Raw genomic sequence first — 13,916 nt, forward strand, 5'->3', positions numbered from 1 at the left:
CTGAAGGAAACAGGAAGTGAGAGTGTGGGTGGGGTTGCAGGAAGGTTATATCCTGTGCACCTGGCTGCAGCAGGTGATGATGTAGGATGTAGGTGGTGACAGAGGGTGTCCGGACCGTAAAGCCCCCTCAGGGCAGGCCAGTTGAATTGCCTGCATACCAACATAACAGTCTTGGCATGCTATACAATAGGCAAGGTATTATGAAAATGGAGTTTTTATTTTTTAAATAAAGCCTCCTTTTTTTAAGGAGGTTATATAGGGTAAATAAAGAAAGCAAATAAGTTCAGTTTTAGAACGAAGTGGCAGCCATCCGTGGTGGTGTACACCTTTAATCCCAGTGCTTGGGAGGCTGAAGCAGGTGGATCTCTGAGTTTGAGAGCGAATTCCAGGGCAGCCAGAGCTGCACAGGGAAACTTGTTCTTGAAAAGAAAGAAAAAAAAAAGTGGGTTTTCAGAGGTTGGGGTTACAAAAGTTTATATTAATTCAATGATATTAAGCGGTAGGAAGAAGTAAGTACTCAGAGAAAAATTAGTTTAGTTTAACTTAGGGTAAAGTGATGTGATAGGATGTGAGGTCAAGGAAAGGATTCAGGGGGAGTGAGAAAGTTGAGCCAAAGGACAGCATGCTGAATGAGAGATTTAAGAAGTTGGGTGAAGCTGGGTGGCGCACACATTTAATCCCAGAACCTGAGAGGCAGGAGCAGGCGTATTTCTGAGTCCAAATCTTCAACAACCTCCTAAAAAGCCTAGTGTAGCTATATGCTCCTGTAATCCTAGCACAGTTGTGGATAGAGACTGGAGGATCGAGGCGGGCTCCTTGGCTGCTGGCTGTGTTCCAGGTCCAGTGAGAGACCTTGTCTCAAAGGAATAAGGCAGAGAATGATGAGCAGGACGTCAGATGTCCTCTGTTTTTGCAATATATTTAGGGATATGTGCAACCTGCACACGCATGCATACACCCACATGTCATGTATGCCATTACATACATGAACTCAAATGTACAAACACAAAAAATTGCTTTGCCATCATTTACTGACAAAAAGTATTCTTTTCTTACTGAATTATAGTAAAATGCCACAAGTAGATGACTCAGTGTTATGTGTATACATGTATTTATATAATATTTTTATATAATATATAAATTTTATATAATATTTAATTTTATTTTATATAATATTATTATGAAGTCTGCTATATAATTAAGTAGGTTACATTTATGTTTTGAACAGGGTCTTAACACTGTTAGCCTTAGCTCTGTGTAGACCTACCAGGCTGGCCTTGAAATCACAGAGACCTACCTAACTCTTCCTCCTGAGTACTAGGATTAAAGGCATGTTCCACCATGCTCAGACTGGGTTATAATTGTTGAGAAATTTTGGATTGTGTCTGATTTTCGAAATGTTATTTATACTCATTGCTTAGCAAAAATGAGGGGTATATGGTAGCTATTGAGTAACTATTTGCTCACTGAATGAGAGAATTCATACAAGAAAAACCCACAGGAAGTCTGAAAAATATTGATGAGTAAAGAGTTAAAAGGTTTCTTGTGTGCATCAGCATGTGTATGTGTGTGTGTGTGATAGAACAGAAAGGAAATGTTTTTGTAGAATACTGCCAGCTTCTAGATAATCTTACCTCTGCTCCCCACCATAAGAATTTACCCAATCATCTGATTCTATCATGAAGTTTGTTTGTTTGTTTGTTTCAAGACAAGGTTTCTCTGTGTAGCCGTGGCTGTCCTGGACTTGCTTTGTAGACCACCAGGCTGGCACCCAACTCGTAGTGAGTCGCCTGTTTCTGCCTCCTTGAGTGCTGGGATTAATAGGCCTGCACCACTGTGCCTGGCTGGGTATGATGTTTTTATCAGGAACTTTCTGTTTAGTTTTTGAGACATTTGTGACAGTCTGACACATGACAAAACTTTTTCGTTTTTAGGCAGAGTCCTTTAGGGTCTGTACAACCTAGTGTATTATAAGTATAACAAGTAATTTTAAATAAGGGATAGATATAAAAGGATCCTGTTCAGTAAATTATGTCATTTAGATGTTAAATAATAATATTTGTTATGTCTTTGGATTTGTAGAGATTGTCACAGAGGGAAAAAGGAAAAAGTCAGCTGATTTACAGGAGGTATGTATTCATGTGTTCTTTGTCTTTGAAGTTACTGATAGCAATAACATTGTGCTATTTGCTGTTTATTTTTTATTTTTTTCCTGAGACAGGGTTTCTCAGGAAACCCTGAGAAACAAAGCCCTTGCTGTTTTTTATTTGTAAAACTTGAATCATTATTGTACTGAAAATTCTGTGTTCTAATTAATTGAAGGTTGAGAAGGGAATCCCTTGTGGGACTTGACTTTAAAATTATTATGGTAATCAGTATACATTCCAGTCCTCATTTTAGATTTTTTGTTTGTTTGTTTTTCAAGACAGGGTTTCTTTGTGTAGCCTTGGCTGTCCTGGTCTCACTCTGTAGACCAAGCTGGCCTTGAACTCATAGAGATCCACCTGACTCTGCCTCCCACAGTGCTAGAATTACAGGCATGAGCTACCGTGCCTGGCTACTTTAGGTTTTATATAAAACATAGTTCAGTGTTTCTTTGGTGAATGAATAACATGTCTCATATTCATTTATTAATAAAACAGATTTAGAAGATTTATATTCATGATATATGCTGGAAATGATACCTGGGCTGTGTTCTTGTTTTTGTTTATTTAATTAGGTTTTTAAACATTAATTAATTTTTATGTGTATGGGTGTTTTTTCTGAATGTATGTCTATGCATCATAATAATGATTGGAGGCTAAAAGATGGTATTGGTTCCCTTGGGATTAGAGCTGGTTTACAGCTGGTTGTGACCCAGCATGTGGGTGCTCTTAACCACCCAGCCAACTCTCTAGACCCTGTGCTTTGTTTTATTGAAACGGCATCTCATGGAACACAAGGTAGCCTTGAGCGCAGTGTAGAGCTGAGAATGGTTCTCCTGTTCTACCTCCCGAGGGCTAGGATCATGGTATATCAAAATAAAGCATTAAATTTAAAAAATTCATTTATTCTGTATAAGCCAAAACTAGAAAAAAACAATTATTAATTTCGACTATGTAACAAGTTTTAAAAATCATTCTTTAAAAAATTATATTTTTTTCTCTTGGCATTTTGTTATTTAAATTTATTAATAACCTGATTTACAAAATAATTAACTACTTATTAGATAACTGTTCTTGCTTTTCTCCACTCCTTTTTATTCATGTATAAGTGGAAATGACAGGGTTTTACTATGTAACTCTGGCTGAACTAGAACTAGAACCAGAACCAGGTTGCTTCAAACCCACAGAGATCAGCTGCGTCCTAAAGGCATGTTCTACCATTCCCAGCTACTTCTTTTTTTGTTTTTTCTACACAGGGTCTCTCTGTGTGTTCTGCCTGCATTTATACCTGCACTCTAGAAGAGGGCACCAGATCTCATTATAAATGGTTGTGAGCCATCATGTGGTTGCTGGGAATTGAACTCAGAACCTTTGGAAGATCAGCCAGTGCTCTTAACCTCTGATCCATCTCTCTAGCTCCTTTCAGCTACATGTTTACCTTTAATTTAGAACTTTCTGTTTTGTTTGGTTTCTTGAAACAGGATTTTTCTGTGTAGCCTTGGCTGTCCTGGATTCCCTTTGAAGACCAGGCTGGCCTTGAACTATGATTTGCCTGCCTCTGCCTCCCTGAGTGCTGGGATAATTTAGAACATTTTTATGTTATGCAGTTGTAGCATTTGGCAAAGGAGGGTGATGAGAGCCAATAAGAGTGCCTTAGTAAAGAGCATTGCTATAAGGTATTGCTTTTCATTGGCTGACTTAAAACTTGCAGGGATGCTTTCTCCATTTAAAAGGTTAGATTAAGTTGGGTAAATGATAGAGAAAAATTTTTTGTTTATTTTATTTATTTATTTATATATGTATATATTTATTTATTGCCAGGTTATATACTGTCATATCCAGTGACTCCGTCTGTTTTCCATTGCTATCAGGGTACTTGAGACTGGTAGTGTGTTGGACCACTGAGATGGCTCAAATGAGTAAAGGGAAATAAGTGTGTTTTGTTTATGGTATTGGAGACTCATTGGCATTTGTTCATCTTCTGTTGAAAGCGTTGTTCAGCTTCAGCTCATGACAAAAAGTGGAAGATCGAGCAGGCTGGAGAGAGGCACTGGAGAGACATTAAAAGGAGAATTCCAGTCATTCTTTGAATACCCTCTCCCTTTCACTATCTTCTTTTTCTTTGTTTTTTTTTTTAAATTAATTACAGTTTATTCACTTTGTATCCTATCTGTAGCCTCCTACCTTACTCATCACCTCCCTCTTCTCCCCCTATTCCTCTTCCCTAATCCACTGATAGGGGAGGTCCTCCTTCCTTTCCATCTGACTCTAGCCTGTCAGGTCTCATTGGGATTGGCTGCATTGTCTTCCTTGGTGGCCTGGTAAGGCTGCCCGTCCCTCGGGGAGGTCCTTCTTATTTTTCTTTTTTTATTAAGTGTCTCACTGTCTAATTCTGGCTTACTTGGTATTCTCTATGTAGATCAGGATGGCCTCAAATTCACAGAGACTGCCTCTGCCTCCAAAATGTGAGGATTAAAGGTATCTGATACCTCACTAGGCTCAGGAGGGTCTCCTGTGCTCAGAAGTTTGATGCTGGTCTGGGCAACATAGCCATAATATTGAATTGCATTGAATGACATTGCAGCCGTATTTTCTTTTCTGAGTTCTCCTCCTCTTTTCTCTTTTATGATTTATCTAGTTTTACAATGTTGAGTATGTTTTCTTCCACTAAAGCCACACCTTTTGCCCTACTCTGCTCTTTAGTATGACTTTTTAAAAATTAAAAAAATATATATCTATATAGTGTTCTGCCTGCATGTGTGCCTGTAGAGCAAAAGAGTGCACCAGATCTCTATAGATTAGACTCAGGAAGGTTACAAAAATATCACACAAAATTCTGGTGTACTATTCTTTTAGTTTCTTCTGATGTTCATGTCTTATATAATGATAGTATGACTATCAAGAATAAGAAATTAGCCTTGATCTAATTTAAAGATTCTCCATTATGTTTGTTATGTCTTTTTAATTTCCTTGTTTGTCACATTTCTTTAGTGTTGTTGATTTTAAGCCATGACGCTTTAAAAAGTATTAGATAATAATATTCCTTAATCCAAATAGACATGTGTGTGTGTTATTGTTGATGTTAGCCTGATTGTTTGGTTAAAGCAGTATACCTTGCTTAGTTACTCTTTGATCGTTTTCTATTTCCTTTATTCATTGCCTTTTGACCAAGATCAAGTATAGTATATACTATCTTCCTTATTCTGTCTTCATTTCTTTTTTTTTTTTTTCCCTTCACTTCTTAATGGAAATTTTTCTGTAAGGGAGAGCTGTCCCTCTTCTTCCATTTATTTATATCAAGTTGTTTTCAGATACTTGCTTCATTCTGTTTGTTATAATCTACTGATGATGATTTTCTTGGTCAAACTTTTCCAGTTTTGGCAATAGGGTATCTTTCAGATTAGCTTCTGTGTTTCCTTGTGTGTATGTGTTTTGTATGTGTATATGTATATTCATTTGTATGCAGGTGCATGTGCAGAGGGTACATTGTAATATTTATTATTTTAAATTATCTCATATTTATACCAATAAAGACACAGGAGGCATAAACTGAGGTAAAAACCTGCTAGCCCAGTGTGGTAACTTTATTTTCTGAACTATATAGAATATATATATATAACCTGATTCTACAACCAAATTGCTAGTTGTCTTTAGAAATCTCTTTCTGTGACCTTTTGCTGAGCTAGTCTATCTTTCTTTTGAGCTCCTCCAAACCCATGAGGACTACTTAGCTCTCTCTTCTAGATACCATTTTTCTGTGTCCTGCCAGCTGCAAACTGTTGTTCCTGCAAACCCAGAGAGTGAGAGACTCAGGTTAGTCTTATAACCTATGTTTTTGAATTATAGGCCCATGCCAAACTAAAGTCTCTCAATACCTTTTCCGGAGAACAGGAGAATGTAACAGCCCCTCCTCATCCTAGTGTTAGGCCCAGCATGAGCCTAATTTCCAGAAGGGATGAAGAGAATTCAGGAGACCAGATCTCATCAATGCAAAAATCGCAAGAGGTTTATTTTAACTATCGTGCAATGGCAGTGGGGTCACCCCTGCTGGTCAGCAAAGAGTGGCACTGGGAGACAAAGGCCTTGGGATTTTAAAGGATGAGGCACGGGAATTCAGGATTGGACGAGGTATTTAACTTTTAAAATAATTGTTTGGTTCTGGGCACCCTTAGGTCTGGTCAGCCCCATCATAAATATCTGGGGAATATCTGATCTTCAAGTCAGTTTGGAATTTCCTGCCATATGAGATATAGCTACAGTTAAATGTCTGGAGAGTGATTAACTAACTCATCCCGTGTCTGTTCTGAGGAGTGGGAGCTACAGGCTTCGGGTCAAAGGTCAGGAGCTATTCAGGAGAAGGATTGGGGCCATTTGGCCCAGTTTCCAAACAAAGTTTATCTCACAGGCGCCGGCTGGTAATTTTCTCTCCACTTAGTAGAGGTCTCTGTTTGTTTTCTTCCTTATCTCTGCCCTCGCAGATGGCTAACGTCGGGAACTTTTACATTCCTCTGTTCTCTGGAGAAGCACTAAGAGGCTTTAATTAACATGGTCCTAAAACTTGAAAATATAAGTTATAAGGCAAGTAAAGAAACATAGATTACAAAGTTAGCCTGATTCTTTCATTTCTCCCTTCTCCTTGTAACTATTTCAATCATGAAGCAGCTGTAGAGTGAGGATTCTATCTCAAGAAAATTTTTCCCTTTTGACTCAACATTTCAGCCTGTAGAATGGGACAATGGGCCGGAGATCCATCTTCTGGAATTTCTTCAATGCTGATGATTGGACCGTTGATATCTCAGTTTGAAAGAAGCTGAAATGCTGGTCAAAAGTTACGGAGAGTACATGGGTAGTTACCTTAGTCTGTAACTATCTGGGTTTTTGTTTCTGTTTCATGCCCAGTCATATTTACTCTTTGGTAATGTCTCAGCGTAAGCACTTGCACTGTACTAATCCTTTCCCTAATAAACATAACCAGACGATTTATAATGCAGGGTTCAAACATTGAAAAAACAAGCAGAATAGCTAAGGGTCCCATTCCTTGAGTGCCCAAGGGGGTTGCTTCTATATTGACTTGTCTTTGAAAATAGTAAAATGTGTCCTTCATGACAAAACAGCAGAGAATAAAGAATTTTGTTAAAAAATCAGTAGTCAGTCACGGAGTACAGTTCAGGTGCAGAAAGAAAGGCTGGTTAACCAACACCCTACAATCAAAGATTAAGAGTCACAAGACTGCTTAGAGCTCCCTTGGTCTCTGATATAGCACTCAACACACACAAACACACACACACACACACACACACACACACACACACACACACACACACCCCTATCCAGTCTATAGCCAAACAACTCTAGGATCCATTTCCCATTTCCCTCCCCCCACCCCCCCCTTGAAAATATGCTTGCTTTTAAGGATTAAGGATTAAGGATTTTAATCCTTTTAATTTTAAGGATTCCTCCTGGATCTTTTGAGCTCCTGCCCAAGATACTAGAATCTCTTACTTTGATGCCAAAATCATGGCCTTTTGTCCAATCATAAGTTTTTCCTAATTTAGTAAAGATTACTAGGAGCCAGTCAAAGGCTGGTCAGTGAGGCAGTCCTTAACAGTCTCTGGTTAGTTGATCCGACTGAAGAGACAGGGAGCAGTCATGTCAGCTTCCAACAAGTCCAGATTTCCCCTCACAGCCCATAGCTGATCTGAAAATAGAGTCAACCAGGTGAAAATCTGCTGAGACAAATTCAGACTAGAGACAGAAGTTAAGATCTGTCTATTAAATGGGAAAAGTGAGGAATCCCAACATCAGGGAAAAACTCATCTGGGATCCGTTTGAGCTATGCCAGATCCGGGTCTCATAACCTTTTGATTTCCTGAAACTCATATGAATTTTTGGTACACAAAAGGAAATATATATTTAAAAACTCAGAAAGGTAACATATCAGCAAATCTAATACAACAACATTATGAGAGTAACAGGTAAAACTATATCCAACGGAATAGGCAGCATTCAGCTGTTTGTTTTGTATCTTTTATAAACAACTTAAGTGTGTCCACAGTCTGAAACTCTAACACTTCTTCTGTGGGCACAGCTGTTGGTAATCAGCCACCAATGGAGCTTGGCCATTTTTTGTACACTTAGAAAGGAATACATTTTTTTAAACAAAAAAAACTAGAAGGAATAGGTTTACATTATTCTTGTGTCAAAGTCTACCCCAGAAATGGCAGATATTAAAAATACCATAGTAAAAGCTATGACTTTTGGGTCAGATATATACATTAAACAGATGTTTTTAGCATGAGGAAAAGCACCTTTAAGTCTATTTTCAGAAAACAACCAAAGGAAATTAAAATTTCAAGCTTGTGACTGAATAGTAAGCAGTCAGTGCTCCATCAACTTATCAGAACTCTATTGATCAATGCCAAAATTCTGAACTTCTGAAATTTTGTAACAACATAAGCACAAGAGTAGCAAAGGGAAGAAATATAAAATATCTCCCATTTTTAATGTTTTAAATTAATTTTATATTATTATAATTTGTATTTATATATTTTAAAACATTTAGATTCCGTAATCTTTTTTGTACTTATCAACCAGAAACATTTTTCAAGACCAAACAACATTTTCTGGATTCTCATAACCTAAACTCCTATATACCCTGCCTAAACTCCATATCTTTTTATCCAACTATTTATCATAAGACACAGACAACTGATGTAAAGCCTGTGAGCAGGGCAAACCTGTTTCCCTTTCTGCACAAAAGATATAGTACCTCGTAGTTCTAACTAATGAACTGTCTGATGAGCTGATAGTGGACCTAATTGTCTGCTCTTTAGCTGCCAAGCTACCATTAACTTAGCCTAGCCTTCCAGCCTAGCTTCAGTGTGATCAGAGACCTGAGAAGGATAAATTATGAGCTAAGTAAATGTACCAATTTATGTACCAACCAAAATGACAGAGATGACTAGCTAGTCCATCACCTAGGCAGTGTCCCTGACTCCTGTGGTCTCCTGGCATCATGAGCAGAGGCGATCCAGCCATCAGACATAGAGGGTTAGAAGCTGCTTCTGTGAAAAGAGGAACATGAGAGATTGACCTCACCTTGCTTCCTGCAGTGTGAAACAATGGCTCTCCAGATGTCTATGGCTTTGTCCACAGTTTAGGCTGGGCCCTAGCAGTGGGCCAATTGAGGCAGTATTGCCCAGTGGTTAGCATACCACAATCTAGAGTCGCAGTAATTGATTGTTGTACCCAAATCTTCTTGGAGACCTTGGGGGAGCTACTGCCAGGATTTTGGGACTCTCTGTCATAATAAACTTACACATGTTAAAATGCCATATTCATCAGATCTCTGACAAGCTTGAGGGCCAGCATATCTGAGTTACTCTTTGTCTATTTTTATCATCTGCTCTAAGCTGCATTCTATAAAACAGAATGCTATAATCTCTAATTCTGGCATATTCCTTAGATGCATGTTTTATAACCAGACCTTAAGTAGATCTATATAGGCAAACTTCATGGTTACCCATCCTAAATTTAACTTTAGAAAACAACCTAAACAAAGGGACTACGTAAAGCTCAATTTTTAGCGTAACTTTAAATCTGCTCTTTCTGGACTAAAATGAAAGCAAGACCTTTAATCGGGCACAATTTATAAAGGGGCTAGCAAATCTTATGAATCTCACCATCTTCTTTAAAACTTAACAGCAAAAAGCTTTACACACTGGGATCAAATAAGTTTTAGAACCAGTTGCCTAACAGAACAGTACAGAACAAACAGAACAGTATAGAACAATTTTAAACTGTATGAATTATTCTGTCCACATCAAACCTGTCAGCCAGATTTTTTTCTTTAAAAGAACATAAGAAAACATTTTGCAATGAAGAATCACCAGCCTTTTAAATGAAGTACAACATATTTTACAGTTCTTTCTCAAATCATATTTGCAGGTATAAAGAACTAAAGCAAACATAATTCATATGCCTTCTGGCTTTTACATACATACACGGACCTTTCATAACATTCTATGTACCTTCAGGTTCCTAGCTTTGTTCTTCTGGCTTAACCAGACATTCTTGCTTTAGACAAGCTATTTTTTTTTCTTTGCTATCCCTTTTATTTATTATTCCAGTCTTTTTGCCTTCTCTCTTGATTTTTAGACAACATAAAAACTTCCATCAAAAATTTTCTTTAATTTTCTAAAGGGTTGGGAAACTGTTTCAGGTTCTTTGTTAGACTGTTTAAGGGTTATTACTTTAAAAAACTTGATAAACTGTAAACGTTTTATCACCTTAAACATCTAAACATTTTTAAAAACATTTTGCAATATCAAAACAAAATATCTTCTTTAGGAGTGAATTCACAAAGCATAACCATAATTTTAAAAGTCAAAACTAGATTTTAAGACCAAAATTTATCAGTGCAAACAATTTAATCTTTAGAACTAATATTAACTTAGAATAAGACTTCCTTTTTATCCTAAAAGGAAACAAAATCATTTGACTCAGAGACTTTGCAACCTTTGTTCTTTTCCTGAGCCACACAATGTGGCAATTTACATTGTTGTTATTTAAACATGTGCATTCATAGACCTTATAAACACATAGGCACATATACATGTTTTACCAAGAATTTGAATTTAACCTTAAAATGTACCCAATTATTTTTGGTCATATTAGCCATTTAAGATCAGTTGAAAATAATCATATAATGGCCATATATTTAAACAGACGGATAAAACTCTTTTTATTGGACTTAGCTGTAATTCTAGACATTACAGCTAAGAGCAGTTTTCTTCCTACATTGCTGCATGGTCTGCAAGTTGCAATCGACTTAAGCTCCCTGGGTGGGAGGAGGGAAGAGAGGAGGAAGGGGGCGTGTTGAGCGCCTGCCGCTCACTTCCCTGCTAGGCTGGCCTGGAGGCAGGGGGAGGAGTTTTTCCCAGCTCTCTAGGTGCTCAGCAGCTTCTGGGCTGTCGCAGCTCTGGTGCTGAGCCCCGCCCAGCCATGTGTAAGTGCTCCCATGGAAGAGCCTTACAGGCTTCCTTGTGAGCCTCACTCTAGCTTACCTCCCCTGCAAGGCCCGCACTGAACCTGCTTCCCGGCCCGGCCTCCCCACTCTCCCCTGCCCCCTCCCTCGTCCTCCTCAGCCGCTGCAAATGGCTCAGGCCAACCTTGGCAAGGGGCCTAGTGAAGCCCCTGCACTGCTGGGTGTGCATTGTTATGTGGCACAGCTGTATGCTGGCATGTGGAGGACAACCTCAGGGTCATTCCTTGGGCATTTGTCTGTTGTCCCTACACCCCCATTCCCCCACCCCCCACCACCTCTCCTTTTTTTGGACAGTATCTCTTTCTGTCTTGGAACTTAAAAAGTAGGGTTGACTGTTCCATGAACCCCAGGGATCTGTGGGTTTGCACCTTTCCAGTGCTAAGTGTGTAAGTGTCACCATGCATATGTTTATGTATGATTTGTATATGTATATGCACATATGTTTAAACGTACATGAATATTTAAAGTCAATTCTTAGGACTGAATTCAGGTTCGTGCTTTCAAAGTACGCAGCATACTGACTAATATATTTTCCCAGCCCTCCTGTGCCCTTGTGACGTGGTGCTTTTTTTTTTTAAAGTGCTTTTTAGCATTGCAACATGTTTGTCACCACAGGATGCTGATTTTGTTAGTTGGACTGTTGCTGTGACATATGAGAGAAACAGTTCAAAGGAAGTGTATTTATTTTGCCTCCTAGTTTCAGTCATTGCTTTTAGGCCATGGCACGGCTGAAATATCATGGAGGAAGGGTATGGTAGAGAAAAGCTGTTCACTTCTAGGCCATCAGGAAGCCAAGAAGTAGTCCTGGGCCAGAAGAGCATGCTTCAAAGGCATGCCCCCCAGTGAGCTACTCCCTTAGCTAAGCTTCGCAGTCTGCACTTCCTCTGTGTTCCAGGGACGTTAGTTATGTCAGGGGTTGAGTCATCTCTCGGGCCAAACACCCGCACAGACTCTCAGGTGTGCTTTACTAGTCTCGGTGCAGTGCAGATGCCTTTCAGCCCACTTGCCCATCAAGACTATCCATCAACTTGTGCTGTTTTGTTTTTAAGTAGAAGAGTTACATTTAGAAATCCAGATCTCCATGTGGCATGTCCCTTTGCCTCTGGAGTAGTTTCATTTGTTCCAGTCATTCTCAGTAAAAAGAGCTAGAAAATACATATGCACTTGCACTAATTCCCCCATCTCTCTTATAGTTTTACCTCTGTATTTTCTGTCTGTACAAATATTAAGAAATGAGCTCACTATTGAGACTTCAGATTCTAGTCTAATACTACTAGTCTTATACTACTAGTCTTATTTTAGCTTTTCCTTTTCTTCATTTTTAATGTTTTATTAATTGTTTATTAACACTATATTTTAAAAATATCAATTCTTTGAGAATTTTATAAAATGATTATATTAGCCCCCTCCCAACAGTATTTTTTATTATAACTATAAACTATAACATAACTTACACATCTAAAAGTACAGTGGTACATTAAAAAAATCTAGAGTTCTTTTGAAAGTTAACATTAAATTCTTGATAGTATTTAGCTTCTATGATCACTTTTTCTCTTAAAAGTAGGTAGTTGCAATAAATTACGGAAAGCGTGAAAGCTTTGCTTGATAGAGGCATAAGACATAATACTTTGAGTTTCTAAGTACTTAAGATTATTTTCAAAGCAAAGCTAGTTTGTGTGTGTGTATGTGTGTGTGTATTAGAAAATTCAGTTGAACAAAAAGACTATCCATGGTGTTGTAATGATTAAAAGCCCACTGCAATATAGTTGGTATAAAGGAGGTTTATTGTGGGATAAGGGGAGGAGAGGAGAGAGAGGGTACAGGGGAAGGAAGAGAGATGAAGATGCCCATAACAGAGAGAGAAAAAGAGGAAGAGACTGAGAGACAGAGTGAGTGAGAGAAACAGAGAGAGAGTAAGAGAAAGAGTAAGAGAGACCGAGGTGGCAGGTGGGTCCTTTTTATACAGCACACACCTGGCCGGCACACACTTGGTGGCACACACCTGTGGCGCACCTGGCAGTTGTGGTAGTTGATGACATCAGAGGTTGCTAGGCCCTTGAAAGGCAGGCTAGTGGGGACACCTGTGTGAGGCTAGTGGGAGATGCTAGTGGGATCACCTGTACACGTGGAACTATAGAAGATGGCTCAGCAGTTGAGAGCACTTAATGCTTTTCACAGAGGATGTGGGTTCAGTTTCAGCACCCATGTAGCAGCAGCCCTCAACTGCCCACAACTCCAGTTTCAAGGGATCTGATGCCATCTTCTGGCCTCAAACATGCTCACAGACATAAATATAAATTTAAAAAAAAGTAAATCTTTTAGTTTTTAGAGAAGAATAACCAGATACAACCACATACTACTACTTGGCATGCATTCTTGTTTCATGTGTCTCTCTCTTGTCTGACTACCTAGTTGTCAACCACAAAATAGTTGAAAATCACAAAATGCTGCATTAAGATTATTGCAGTTATGAAGGTTATTACATTATGAAGTAATTTTTTTTTTTCGAGACAGGGTTTCTCTGCCTTGGCTGTCCTATACCTTGGGGCCTACCTTTAGACCAGGCTAAATCTGCCTGCCATATAGAGAATAGAGCTTGGGGGTTAGCTTTAGGAATGCAATCTAATTTACATTTATTCTAGCCTTCCAACTTAGGCTTTCTTGTAGAAATTCCCAGGGTTAACAGGTTAGAGTTGGATATTAGTCCTGGTTGAGGAGGAAGGGGT

General features: G+C 38.6%; 1 protein-coding gene across 3 annotated transcripts in view; it reads left to right on the forward strand.

The window, feature by feature from the left end:
• Positions 1 to 13,916, forward strand: part of Senp7 (SUMO specific peptidase 7) — a 127,753-nt gene that overhangs the window by 6,164 nt on the left and 107,673 nt on the right. For all 3 annotated transcript variants that reach the window (XM_055594109.1, XM_055594117.1, XM_055594126.1), the window contains exon 2: positions 2,083 to 2,129. In XM_055594109.1, the coding sequence (XP_055450084.1) occupies positions 2,083 to 2,129 (47 nt within the window). The remainder of the gene's footprint in view (positions 1 to 2,082; positions 2,130 to 13,916) is intronic.

Source organism: Psammomys obesus, unplaced genomic scaffold (genome assembly GCF_907164565.1).
Source record: "Psammomys obesus unplaced genomic scaffold, mPsaObe1.curated_primary_1811, whole genome shotgun sequence".
Taxonomy (NCBI): domain Eukaryota; kingdom Metazoa; phylum Chordata; class Mammalia; order Rodentia; family Muridae; genus Psammomys; species Psammomys obesus.